The sequence below is a fragment of the Amia ocellicauda genome, chromosome 12, assembly GCF_036373705.1.
Source record: "Amia ocellicauda isolate fAmiCal2 chromosome 12, fAmiCal2.hap1, whole genome shotgun sequence".
NCBI lineage: Eukaryota > Metazoa > Chordata > Actinopteri > Amiiformes > Amiidae > Amia > Amia ocellicauda.
The window spans coordinates 31,456,982-31,471,496 of NC_089861.1; the positions used below are offsets into that span (position 1 = coordinate 31,456,982).

At 40.2% G+C, this 14,515-nt stretch overlaps 1 protein-coding gene across 2 annotated transcripts; it reads left to right on the top strand.

Moving 5' to 3' along the window:
• Positions 1-6,824: 6,824 nt before the first annotated feature.
• Positions 6,825-9,005, top strand: LOC136764143 (fish-egg lectin-like). 2 transcript variants are annotated; one of them, XM_066717954.1, is made up of 4 exons: positions 6,825-6,907; positions 7,735-7,962; positions 8,130-8,475; positions 8,741-9,005. In XM_066717954.1, the coding sequence occupies exons 1-4, from the start codon at positions 6,826-6,828 to the stop codon at positions 8,877-8,879; spliced, it is 795 nt and encodes a 264-aa protein (XP_066574051.1). In that variant the 5' UTR covers position 6,825; the 3' UTR covers positions 8,880-9,005. The 2 variants fall into 2 exon arrangements, with proteins under 2 accessions (XP_066574051.1, XP_066574052.1); XM_066717955.1 differs by having other exon boundaries at positions 8,130-8,419; positions 8,741-8,847.
• Positions 9,006-14,515: the final 5,510 nt, after the last annotated feature.

Below are 14,515 nucleotides of genomic sequence, written 5' to 3' on the forward strand. Positions count from 1 at the left end.
GTCTAAAATGTAGTCAGTGTGTTGGCAATGACTACACTGGTTTTGCTCTGGCTTTTTGACCGTAAGACAATAAATGTCCCTGTTTTTGAAGCCTTGCTATCACTGTCTGACTTTGGGACCACTACAAAGAACAATTAAAGAAGGAATATGTAATCGGACAGGGTTTCATGATGTCACGGGTAGTATCCAGCACGCCTCCAACCCACCTTTCCCCACTAGATGTCGCCATCACCCTTCCTTACCCTCACATTCCCCAGCAATCATTCACTCAACATTCCAGAATACCTTGTGCTTTTGTTCAATAACCCTCTGCTCCCATTCACTCTTGACCTCCCACTTGGTTTTTTGCTTCCCCCTGCTCCACATTTAAACCCCACATTAACTCTCACACTTCGTGAAGTTTTGTTAGTATTACTACACTCTGAGCAGTAGTTACCTGTGCCTTGATTATTCCTGAAAACTTTTTTGCCTTGCCCGTGACCTCGGACCTCCTCTGACTCTGTTTGCCTGATCGCCTGAACCTTGTTTGTGACCTTGACGAACCCTTTTGCCCAACCTTTGACTGGCCTGTCTGGGTTCCCATGTCCCGCATCCCGTGACACATTACTTTTTACCACAAATTAGTTGTTTCTATACAGTTCCCTTTAAGAGCCCAGTATTGACACATTTATTTATTTTTATTATCACCTTTAAGCCTTTACTTCTCTATCTCATAAGGAAACATTTCTGTGTAAATATTTCTGTTATGTGGACATTATAGGTATTCAACTTAGTTTTCTGTAAAGACAAGTGTCAATGCGCTCAGATTAGCTATTCAACTTATTTATAATGGCAAAAATGATTAAGATTTAATTAAAAATAGACAGTTCTTCATCTTTGGTTAAATTCCCCTCACATTGTAACTTTTACTAGGAAGTCAAATTGAGATTTTAAAAGTTGGTACATGTGAGACACAGTCAAGAATTTAAACAGTCAGTTTGAACAACATGGCTGGGGAGTTTGTTCCATACTCTTTGTGTATGATATAAAACACAAGAGCTGAACAAACACACATACTTACAAGAAGAAAACATGAAAGACTAGAAAACTATTTAAAACTCTAGCCCTTGTCAACTAAAAAAGCATGCCACTAGTTCTTGAATTCAGCGACATGTCATTGTGACTAGGTATAATTCAGACTGTATTGCCTCGGTTCCACTGGCTTAAGCGTCAGTGTCGTGGCATGCCGTGCCAGACACTTCCGTCCTCAGACGCGTCCCAGAGCTTTTTCTTTTTTTTTGCAAAACCAGGCCGCTGTGAAGTCCGTCCCTCTGATGTGAGGAGCAGCGACTGTGGGTTTGGTTTGTTTCGTTTTAAAAACAGAGACAGAGAACAACACTACGAGCGATACAGCCTGACGTGGAGAGGACTTTTGTGTCTGTTTTATTTGTGCTTTACATTATTTTAAACATCGTAATAGCGTAACAGCGTTTCTGTTAAGAGATGTTAGGAAGAGCTAAACGTGTATAGACAACATTATATTCAGACACACACGTCCCCATAAGAATACGTTTCCATGTGCAACAATAATACTAAATAGCAAATATGTATTGTTATTATTATCATCATTTGTGCTAGTATTTTAAACGGCACAGCGTGACTCCCTTAATGTATTACTCTTACTACAGATTTGTAACTGCAAACGATACTATTTGCCGTATTATTTTTCATTTACTTAACAGACGTCCTTAACCCGGGCAAGTTATGGTTGGAACAAAATACACACGCATCCAGCTACAATACAGCAGGTTTAATTTAACTAATGTGTGCGCGTCTCAGTCATGGCGTGTATGGACGCATTTATTAAACCAGTCCTTATGTTTTAGAGGGAAACCCAGATCTGCTGTATTTATTTATTCATTAATTTATCTTGTAAATGGGCACATGTTAACTGAATCGTGTTCGCCTTCATACCGATTATCTCTGCGGATTGTCCTGCACACCATTCACACAACACAGCCTGAAACACCGGCCAGCTGTTCATACAATATTAATAACATCGGCTGCTACCAATCCAATTATTATCCTTCAGTTTATTTTTAACTAGTCACGGCACTACACCGGTCCTGTGAATTTCACGTTTTTAATACACTGGGATATTACCTGTAAGCAGTCATTGTTTCTGTACGTGGATTTCACTCCATGCTGCTAATAAAACTAAGATTTCTTCGTGATCGCACTCGGCACTTGAGATTATTTCTTCGGACAATGTCTCTGATCTCCTCCCTGTGTCTCAAGTCAAGCGCACACCTGCAATTCTGAAAGCGAATCATGTCCTCAGTGGGGACGGACGCTTACGGACACGTTTAGCACCAGATAGTTAACCGTCCACAAAACACGGAGGCGTCCAGACGCTTAGCCAGTGGAAACGGGGCATTACTTGTTAATGTGCATGGGTAAATTACTAATGCTAGTATACTACTATATACCAATGCTTTATTGTTAAGGACCTGCTGTCTCGGGGTGTTGCTGCGTTGGGTGTGTTGAGTGTCATTTCAGATAAGAGAGGCTCTGTAGGACAAGCAGGACAGATTGTAGGACAGAGACCAGTCTCACAGACACTGCCAGCTCTGCATCTCCATTTCCCCTCTTCATTACTTACAGCTTCAAGACCCTGTATTGGAAAGTTGAAGAAAGGGTTTTATAATACCTATATAATGTTTTAAATGAATACTAGCATTAGAAATAATTGCATGTATACAGACTGAGCAAATTAGATTCATCAGGCAAAGGTCAACAAGGTATATGTGGCACTGACAGCGAGAGGCAACTACCAGTAACCACGACTATACCACTCCCCATTTACTTTAAAGTGAGGGGGAAGGGACTCACTAAACCCATCTCTTACTCTCCCCACACAGGTCTAGCAGACAATCCCAGATACACACCACAGAAACACCAGTCAGTTATAAAACAGTTTATTATACACAATCAACAAATCATACGGGATGGGTCACAAAGAACACACCCTCCAAATTGCTTTTAATATCTGGGGCTGTATGTGGATCAGCTGAGTCTGTGCTTGTACTGGCTGATGATCCAGTATTCTACTGACAAACTTAAGCATAGCACCTGTAAATCATAGATAACAATACTATTATTAATTTAATCAGCTGCATCAGGCCCATTCAAACTGGCTCCCCCAGATTTCCTTTTATACATTTTCCAATATAAAATACTATTTATACTATGGCTTGGCAGAATATTTGATGGTTATTTTTTACTGAGAGATGTGCATCCATATTGCACAGTATGCCAAGCTAATCAACATTTTAAATTCAATATATAAATCAATAGAACATAAGAAAGTTTACAAACGCGAGGAGGCCATTAAACCCATCGTGCTCGTTTGATGTCCATTAATAACGAAGTGATCCAAGGATACTATCCAGTCTAATAGTTAATGTCAATCCATTGCTTTCCATTTTTCATTAGTCCAGAGTTGAGTAACACTTTATTTTAAGTGTCCATTATAAACAATCTATTAATATGTTATTAAGTTATTAATTGTTATATAATTATTTTTTACAAATTATAACCATATTACTAGACTTTTTGTTTTTGCTATAACACATTATATTTAATAACGTACTTAATAAAAGGTATGATAACATGACATTTTCACCCTGACATCAATCTATTATCATAATCTGCCATGCCATTTATTTGCTGCTATTAAACATCTTATAATGCTATTTAATTACATATACTATAAGAACACTGCATTATATGTTATAGCTCTACCTATAAGGTAAGCTTGTAAGTACCATTTATAAATCAATTTTTCTGATGTATCTCTGAATTGTGATATGTTTTTGCTCTAGCCACAGGTGTCCGTGCTGGTTCGGAGCTGGTGCCTAATCTGGAACCGTTTCCGCTTTTTCCACCACAAAAAAACTGGCACGGAGCCGCTTTTTCTGGCACCAAAAACCTGGTGGTCTGGAACCAAAGAACCAATGATGTCAGGGGCCGGGGTGAAGTCGTCTCCACAAATAGTGAGGATAATGATAAATTTTGATGTTCGCCACTGCTAACTAAGGGACAGCAGTAGTTTTCATTATGCTTAACATGTCCCTCTTGATTTCTACATTGTCTCTTGTCTCACAGCTACAGCTCATTCTCGCAGAACATTTATGGAGCTGCGCTTGGCTGTGGCAATTCTGCACACATTTCTGTGGGCGGGGCTTTGTGGCATCATGCAGAAACACTCCAAGAACAAGCTTTTCTGAATTTCTGTGCAGAACTGCACTTCACAAACATGACCCTTGTTTAGGAATAAATTATATGTGTATTGCGGGTTTACAGTGCATCCGGAAATTATTCACAGCGCTTCACTTTTTCCACATTTTGTTATGTTACAGCCTTATTCCAAAATGGATTAAATTCATTATGTCCCACAAAATACTACAAACAATACCCCATAATGACAACGTGAAAGAAGTTTGTTTGAAATCTTTGCAAATTTATTAAAAATAAAAAACAAAAAAAAGCACATGTACATAAGTATTCACAGCCTTTGCCATGACACTCAAAATTGAGCTCACTTGCATCCTGTTTCCACTGATCATCCTTGAGATGTTTCTACAACTTGATTGGAGTCCACCTGTGGTAAATTCAGTTGATTGGACATGATTTGGAAAGGCACACACCTGTCTATATAAGGTCCCACAGTTAACAGTGCATGTTAGAGCACAAACCAAGCCATGAAGTCCAAGGAATTGTCTGTAGACCTCTGGGACAGGATTGTATCGAGGCACAGATCCGGGGAAGGGTACAGAGAAATGTCTGCAGCATTGAAGGTCCCAATGAGCACATTGGCCTCCAACATCCATAACATCCTAGAGCTGGCCGCCCGGCCAAACTGAGCAATCGGGGGAGAAGGGCCTTAGTCAGGGAGGTGACCAAGAACCCGATGGTCACTCTGACAGAGCTCCAGCGTGTCTCTGTGGAGAGAGGAGAAACTTCCAGAAGAACAACCATCTCTGCAGGACTCCACCAATCAGGCCTGTATGGTAGAGTGGCCAGACGGAAGCCACTCCTCAGTAAAAGGCACATGACAGCCCATCTGGAGTTGGCCAAAAGACACCTGAAGAACAAAATTCTCTGGTCTGATGAAACAAAGATTGAACTCTTTGGCCTGAATGGCAAGCGTCATTTCTGGAGGAAACCAGGCACCGCTCATCACCTGGCCAATACCATCCCTACAGTGAAGCATGGTGATGGCAGCATCATGCTGTGGGTATGTTTTTCAGCAGCAGGAACTGGGAGACTAGTCAGGATCGAGGGAAAGATGAATGCAGCAATGTACAGAGACATCCTTGATGAAAACCTGCTCCAGAGTGCTCTGGACCTCGAACTGGGGCGAAGGTTAATCTTCCAACAGGACAACAACCCTAAGCACACAGCCAAGATAACAAAGGAGTGGCTACAGGACAACTCTGTGAATGTCCTTGAGTGGCCCAGCCAGAGCCCAGACTTGAGCCCAATTGAACATCTCTGGAGAGATCTGAAAATGGCTGTGTACCGACGCTCCCCATCCAACCTGATGGAGCTTGAGAGGTCCTGCAAAGAAGAATATGAGAAACTGCCCAAAAATAGGTGTGCCAAGCTTGTAGCATCATACTCAAAAAGACTTGAGGCTGTAATTCGTGCCAAAGGTGCTTCAACAAAGTGTTGAGCAAAGGCTGTGAATACTTATGTCCATGTACTTTTTTTATTTTTAATACATTTGCAAAGATTTCATACAAACTTCTTTCATGTTGTCATTATGGGGTATTGTTTGTAGAATTTTGAGGAAAATAATTAATTTTATCAATTTTGGAATAAGGCTGTAAACATAACAAAATGTGGAAAAAGTGAAGCACTGTGAAATGCACAACGAATGAAGACAAGACAGAGGAGAGTGACCCCAGTGAATTTGTCCCTAAGAAAGGTGCAACATCCTTGATAGTATGGACATGGTTTGGTTTCAAGATAACTGACATAGAACAGCAAAACATAATTTGCAAGTTTATTTGTAAATGGCTCAGTGTTGAATAAAAGTTCAACAAATAGTACAACTTTAGTCAATGTCAATTGTGTCCTATTACATTTGCATACTAACATTATAAAATGACCATTAAAACATTTATTTTTGCCATTCTATGGTCATAAAATATTCTAAATATACTTTATATACTATACTAAAATATACTTTTTGTTGTAAAAATCAAACAAACAAAAAAAGTGAAATGTGAAAAAAGAAAATGTGAAAAATACAGTGATACGATATTTTTGGCAATTTTGCTCAGACCTACCACAAAAGAAAAATAACAAAAAAACTAGCACACTCACACACACACATCTTAATCAATTAAGCTCTTCTCAACATTCGTCAACCTCTGTGACACAATAATATGTAAATCAATGAAAATAAAGCCATGAGTGCAAAATAAAGAAAAATAAAATAGCGAGAATAAGGCACCTTTCATGACATTTGGTTTGAGTCCCGGGGGGAGCTCTGACCTCCACACACTAAGCAGTGTTAAGGGCAGTGGTGTAAGTCACAGAATTATCATTATGATGTGATTTTTTATTTACTCTGAAGTCACTTGGCAGGGTGCCAGTAGGCAAGCATGCCTTTCATCCAATTCCTATGTTTGCTAAGGGAGTTGCCATGTGTGCCATGTGCAGTTGTTGTATAGAAGAAGTGTGTGTGTGTGTGTGTGTGTGTGTGTGTGTGTGTGTGCATGCAGTAAACAGGCTGGGGTCTCAGTGGCAGACATAAGGACGCAGGGAAACAGTGACATGGAGACACAGAGACAGAGTGCAGTGATGAGAGCCTGTGTGATTGCAGTGCTGGTGCAGCTCCTGCTGTCTGGCAGTCAGGGTAAGAGGCTTCAACAACAACAACAACAACAACAACAACAACAATAATAATAATAATAATAATAATAATAATAATAATAATAATAATATCTCTAATAATATTACAGAATAGTATGGAGGGGAATGGGTAGTAGCAGTATCAGTAGCAGTTCCAGTAGCCATTGTGATAGCAGTAGATAAACAGTAGCAGTAGCAGTAGCAGTAGCTGGAGTGATGCTAAAACACAAATCTTGGCTCCTCTATAATACACTATTATCTGATTAGGATTAATTATTTAACTTGCAGTGAACTGTGACTCCAATGTGCATATAGTCTGTACTGCTCAACTTTTAAGAATGTAAGAAACTAAAATTTTTATATCATTTATTTATATAACAGCATAATCTGCTTGAGCATTACAGTGTTAGGAGTGTCTACCCAAAAAATACAAGACAATGTGTTGATTACATGTATCTGGTGTTTCTGACAGTGTTGTCAATTTGTATGTCTTTGTTTCTGTGTGTTTCATGAACCAATGTGTGTATTTACATCTGTGTGTTTGTGACTATACCATTCATTGTCTGTATCTCACTGGACATGATGTGTTTGTGTATCTGTCTCTCTGTCTATGTGTCCTTCATTGTATCTGTGTCTCACTATACATGGTTGCGTATGTTGCGTAACTTTGACTTTCCTCATTCACTCTCCCTCTCCCTCTCCCTCTCCCCTACTCCCCCATCACCTTCCCTGCCCCTCTCTCTTCTTCCCATCACCCACCCTATCACCCTCCCCCTCACTCTCCCTCACTCTTCCCCATTACCTTTCCTCCCTCCGTCTCTTTCTGCTCAGGTTTGCAGTGCAGGGAGGTTGCAGGGCAACTGCGGCAGATTGATGTCAGTGCAGGGCAGGTTTTTGGCACTGATACAGCCGATGCCATCTTCACCCTGTATGGGGGGACCTGGACTCAGCTGCCCGGGGCGCTCAAGCATGTCACGGTTGGGCCCTCGGGCATCTGGGGCATTAACAGTGCCAACGCCATCTTTAAGCTGGTGGATGCCAACTGGGTACAGGTGCCAGGTGAGAGGCAGAGAGAGGGAGAGGGAGGTTGTGGGGAAGGGAGGGGAAAAGGGAGAGGGGCAGGTGGTGGGCGGGAGGGTAGAGGGGATGGGAGAGGGGCAGGATGCAGTGATACAGATTTTTGTATTCAAAATGTTGTGTCCTCCCATCTCCCTCTCCTCCCTCAGGTCAGCTGAAGCAGATTGATGCTGGTGGTGTCCAGTTCGTGGCCGGGGTCAACACTGCAGACAACATCTTCTGCCTTGGCCAGGAAGCCACAGTGGGGTACAAGGGCCCTGGTTCCCCCTTCCCCTGGCAGGGCCTCCAGGGGGCTCTCAAGTACTACAGCTGTGGACCCCTGGGCTGCTGGGGGGTGAACGCCACTGAAGACATCTTCGTGAGGATGGGAGTGACTCCACAGCAGTGCCAGGGGACAGGGGATTGGCAGCAGGTGGATGGGAAATTGTCCATGATAGAGGTGGGCAGCGAGGGCAGTGTGTACGGGGTCAATGCTGCCGGGGACGTCTACTGCAGGTTTTTTATATTTTTATGTTTTAGCAAATGCCCTTATCCACAGTGACTGATAATTGTTACAATATATCACATTATTTTAACATACAATTACCTATTTATACAGCTGGATTTTAAACTACTTGCATAGCAATTATGATTATTATTATGATTATTATTATTGTTAATATTAATCTTATTGGTATTTAATTGGTATTCTTTCTCTCTCACTTTCTCCCTCAACCTGTCTCTACCTCGCTCTTCCCCGCTACCCTGCACCCCCTCTTAGGGATGGTATCACCAGCAGTAACCCTGCAGGCACCGGCTGGACGCAGCTGAGCGAGTGCGGGAAGAGCAAGCATGTCTCTTTTGATCTGGGTCATCTGTGGGTCATCACCCAAGACAACCGGATCCAGGACTGCAGCTGAGAGCTCACAGCCAGCAGAGACCCCACAGCTTTCTTTTGTTTTGAATAAATAAATATTAAATACAAATAATTTTTTTAAAGTATATGTATACCATCACCCAAGTTTCCTTTAATTTGTCTTTCAGTCTGAGCTTCAATAAAGCATTGAAAATTAGAGCAGCGTCCTGAAGTCTGCGTTTGTATTTGTTTGAGTATCTTTGGCTCTGTATGTGTGAGTCCAAGTGTCTGTGTCTCAGTGTCTGTGTGTGTGTGTGGGTCTATGCATGCATGATGTGTGTGTGGGAGAGTCTCTCAGCTAACATGGAACGTCTTGGGAATTTTAGGGAACATTTAGGTCCCTGAAGTAACAGTCTCTCTAGGACATTGCATGTTCTAAACAGGTCCCCTTTAGGTCCTAGCATGACAATACACAGGGGATATACACAGACCTACATGTTCCCTTGTGGTCGCAGTGTTCAGAGGAGGACTTTATGTTTACATAGCATTTCAAAACGTTTCTGTTTGCTCCCCTTTTTCTTTTCTCCCCCCATTCTTTTTGATAATTTGACTTTTGATATGTCTGATATGTCTGTTTCAAGATCTTGTTCCCAAAGAGTATTTAGGGTAGCAAGTGAAGGGCATTTAAGTGAAGATATAAGTATATAAATTATTGATTTTAAGCCTTAGACCATGCATCCCTACCAGAATGATTATAATCCTACCATGTGATGCCTCTCATCTTCCTGATTCTTTCTCATTCTCCACTTGTTAAATAGCCAGCCATTTCAAAAAGGAGCATATGTGGACTCTTGCCACTGGACAGCCCAGCTACTGGTTCAGCTTATGTGCTTGCTAATGACTCCTCTGCTATAGTGGTCCTCATGCTCTGAGACCAGGGCCCGTATGCATAACACATCTCAGAATTACTCCTAGGAATCACTCTAAAAGTTAGTTTTATAAGTAAATTTTTAGCTGGCATTAGGATCCAATCCTAGGGAAAACATTTAGCATATTTTCATGACAATTTAGGTTAGAATATGAGTCACTGTGATGTATTTTCTTCATTTTGGAGAAGAAAATAACATGAGATCACAAATAGATAAGCAATAGCTTAAAGAATACCATATGGATATGTTAAGCTAACTCAACCTTTTATTTGTTTATAATTTGACACAGAATAACTGTTTCCGCTCATTCCCTCATTGCAAGGATGTTAACATTAAGGCACTACATCAAATTAAAATGCTAGATTAATTTCACATTCATAATCACAATCATGAAATATATTTTAAACATCTTACATTTAACACTATTTATCCTTCCGTTGTACATAGGAAATTATCCACAGGTGGAAACACTGGGGTATAATCATCAAGGGTTTTACACCGATTCACTGTTTCAGACACTTTTTCTGTATTGAAAGTACAGTACAGTTTATTATGAATATGCTTTGTACTTAAATTTTTTATGTACTTTAATTTCCGTAAAAAAATAGTTGATAGATACAGGCTAGCATTGATTATACAGGCATAATCATTGTTTATGAATGCTGTTGTTTTAGGGGTATTTGCGCAGTAGTGGGGAAATCAATAAACATGCTGTTAATGCCATTATGGTGTGATGGAAAATTGTGGTTAATGAAGGCTGTGATGATGGTCCAAAATCACCACTGCTACATTGTTGCATTTTCCTGTGGCCAGACATCACTACATTGTCACCACCTTTACCTCTGCTGACAGTGCTGCATTTCTGATAGTGGTGGAAGAAACTGCATTTCTGACTAGTTCAGTAACCATGAATATTCAATTCCTGTCCAATCTATATCCCTGCAATAACTTTTCATCACAGCGCTGTAACACCTTTCTTTTTTTTTTTCCCATGGAAGGTGCGCTGACACCATCTTCTCATTTCTGCCATCTCCCAACTAGTTAGGGTACCAAATGAGGTCTCCTAAATATTGGTCAGTTAAGAGTACTTTTCATTCTAAAGAATTTTTATAAATAGCTTTTACTCCTAAGAGTAAACGTAGGTCCAAAATGAAGTCACTTTCAGATATTTCAGGCACTTGGGACCAATTTATCGCTTTTAGATGCTTTATGAACACAGGCACTGGTGTTGAGTGGGAAAATAACAGTTGCTTTGGGTTTGGTGCTAGCTTTAGCATGCCATTGCTTCTTCCTCTTCATGGTCCAGAGCTGTTGTGGTGAATTCCAGCACAGTTCCTTCTTTTGGGGTGCATGACATTTTGTTTGCTATGTTTCCTGCTTCTCGAGTCAGTCTCCAATGTTTACTTTTGCGCATACTGGAAAGACATTATGTATAGGGCATCCAAGCTGACATCCCACAACTCACACCATATGTCACTGAGCCAAGTGTCCGGGTTCGGTATTTAACACTAGTGTAACACCTCAACCTGAAGGTCAGGACTATAGTAAATCAAGTTATCTGTATGTGATCTACACACACTCTCACAGACTATTGTAATCCAAGACACAGACAAATACAGAAACGTTTATTGTTAAAATCACAAAAATGCAAAAGGTGGGGGTGATAAAAGATTAGGTTTAACAGTAAGTCATGCAAAAATTACTTATTAAAATATAAGTTTATTAAAAGAAACCAGTTAAAAACAGTTCTCCTGAATATTGCACTACATGTCAGGAAGACTGAGGGAGGAACTACAAGGACAACAGCCCGATATAGATGTATAGACAACACACAAATAGGTTGGCCGACTTGCTGTGAATTGGTTAAGCCAAGCACTTTACAAAAGAAAGTGATAAGAAATGTAGTTTTCCATTAATGCTTCATGCAAAATAGCAATTTAAATGGTTGATCTTTCTACCACCAGTTAAGTTACATTATCATTTTCAAATAGAATAAATACTCACACTACCTTTCCACAAACTTCAAATGAGACGCAGCCCGTTCTTCCTTACCGTTCCTCTCACCCACACAGATTGCAAAGAGCTCCCAACCTGCCTTCTCTCTCTGCAACATGGCATATATAAGCCAGAACCAAACAAAGAAATTAGCTCCTTAATTGCCTGCATTAATTCTGCACGTGTGAATAGTTAGTGAGCAGAATACCATTCAGGTGTTGCAATGAATCAATTTAAAAAGGGAGACACTCCAGATATATAGAGCTCTGGATATAATTATACATGGCATCTAATACAATTAAGAAGTACAATAAATATGTTTAAAAATATTAACCTTTTGGGAGAAAAGATGACAAACTTGGGTTATAAGGGTTAAAGATTGCTGTAGGTATAGAATGTGTGGCAATATATTTCCATCTGTCTGTATAATCTTAGACTAAGACATGAGCTTCTTAAAAGATTAGTGAACTAACTTGTTTTGACAAATAATAAAAAGGAACTAACTTGTTTTGACAAATATTAAAAGGGAACTAAAATCCTTCTGACCTTTGGTTATCTGAAGATCATGAAGTAGGTGCAACGCTAGATGATATTGCAACTTACTTACCCCTGAACTGTTCTGAAGGTAAAAGATAACTATAGGAGTTAGCATTTCCGCACCCATCTGTAACTGTTCCACCCTGACTCACGGGGTTCAGCATGTGCAATTGATCTATGGTTGGATGTTGTATTATCCAATCATATACAGAGGTGGACAAAGTACACAACTCCATTACTTGAATGAAAGTAGATACTACTGGTCAAATATTACTCCATTACAAGTGAAAGTTGTGAAGACAGATTTTTACTTAAGTAAAAGTACAGAAATACTTGGTTTTAAAAGTACTTAAGTAAATTTCAATTTTTATGTCAATGCATTGTTTTATTATTGTTGCATTGTTGTAAGTAATACTTACAATAACTTATGCCTCTGAAGCAACCTACTGGATACACTGACTAGCTTGTAATACCTGTGGAATAAAGAGCTTTTAGAATGTTACAAAACCTATAGAAATGAAACAACTGAATTGACAAAAGACAGCCATAATCATCTGAGCTGCTACATAGTAACGACTTTCTACTCGTGGACCTTGATAGAAATGTAGTGGAGTGAAAATCGTTTTCAAGTTTTCAGAAAAAAAAAAATAATAATAAAAGTACAGATACTCAAAAAATGTACTTAAGTACAGTGTTCAAGTAAATATATTTTGTTACTGTCCCACTCTGATCATATATCAGCTTGTGCAGTTACAGGACTGCCCCGAAACTGTATAAAAGATGTGTGCGAACAGAAATAAATTGAAGCGAAATAATTGACTTTGTGTCTGTGATTTTCCTTCCCAAGCTCGTTCTTTCCCAAAAATCTCCACTGTTGCTGAAAAGCGTTGACTGGGTGCCTGGTCCACTGGAACCCAAAGGGTTGCTTCTCCCGAATCTTTGTACCTTAACAGAACCCCAAATAAAACATTTTTTACATCAGCACCACCATAGTGGCTTTCTGAATGGCTTTTGCAATTCCAATTTACAGTACTGTGCAAATGTTTTAGGCAGTTGTGAAAAAATGCTGTAAAGTAAGAATGCTTTTAAAAATAGACATGTTAATAGATTATATTTAAAGTGAGTGAACAGAAGAAAAATCAAATCTACATCAAATCAATATTTGGTGTGACAACCCTTTGCCTTCAAAACAGCGTCAGTTCTTCTAGGTACACTTGCACGCAGTTTTTGAAGGAACTCGGCAAGTAGGTTGGCCCAAACATCTTGGAGAACTAACCACAGTTCTTCTGTGAATTTAGGCAGCCACAGTTGCTTCTCTCTCTTCATGTAATCCCAGACAGACCCAATGATGTTGAGATCAGGGCTCTGTAGGGGCCATACCATCACTTCCATGACTCCTTGTTCTTCATTACGCTGAAGATAGTTCTTAATGACTGTCGCTGTATGTTTTGGGTCGTTGTCTTGCTGCAGAATAAATTTGGGGCCAATCAGATGCCTCCCTGATTGTATTGCCTGATGGATAAGTATCTGCCTGTACTTCTCAGCATTAAGGAGACCATTAATTAATTAATTAATCCCCAACTCCATTTGCAGAAATGCAGCCCCGAACTTGCAGCGAACCTCCACCATGCTTCACTGTTGCCTGCAGACACTCGTTCGTGTACCAGCCCTTCTGCTGGAGCCAAATATTTCAAATTTGGACTCATCAGTCCAGAGCACCTGCTGCCATTTTTCTGCACCCCAGTTCCTGTGTTTTCTTGCATAATTGAGTCGCTTGGCCTTGCTGCCACATCAGAGGTATGGCTTTTTGGCCACAAGTCTTAGATAGACCAAGTAGATGGGTGTACCAGGGTCCCACTGTTTTCTCCCAATTCTGAGCTGATGGCACTGCTGGACATCTTCCGATTGTGAAGGGAATTAAGCATGATGTGTCTTTCATCTGCTGCAGTAAGTTTCCTCGGCCAACCAATGCATCTACGGTCCTCAACATTGCCCGTTTCTTTGTGCTTCTTCAAAAGAGCTTGGACAGCATCTGGAAACCCCTGTCTACATGAAATATCTGCCTGGAAGAGACCTTGCTGATGAAGTATAACTGCCTTGTGTCTTGTTGCTGTGCTCAGTCTTGCCATGGTGTATGACTTTTGACAGTCTTCAACAACCTCACCTTCTTGGCTGAGTTTGTCTGTTCCTCACCCAGTTTCAGTTAATGATTGTGTTTCAACCTACATATTCAATGGAT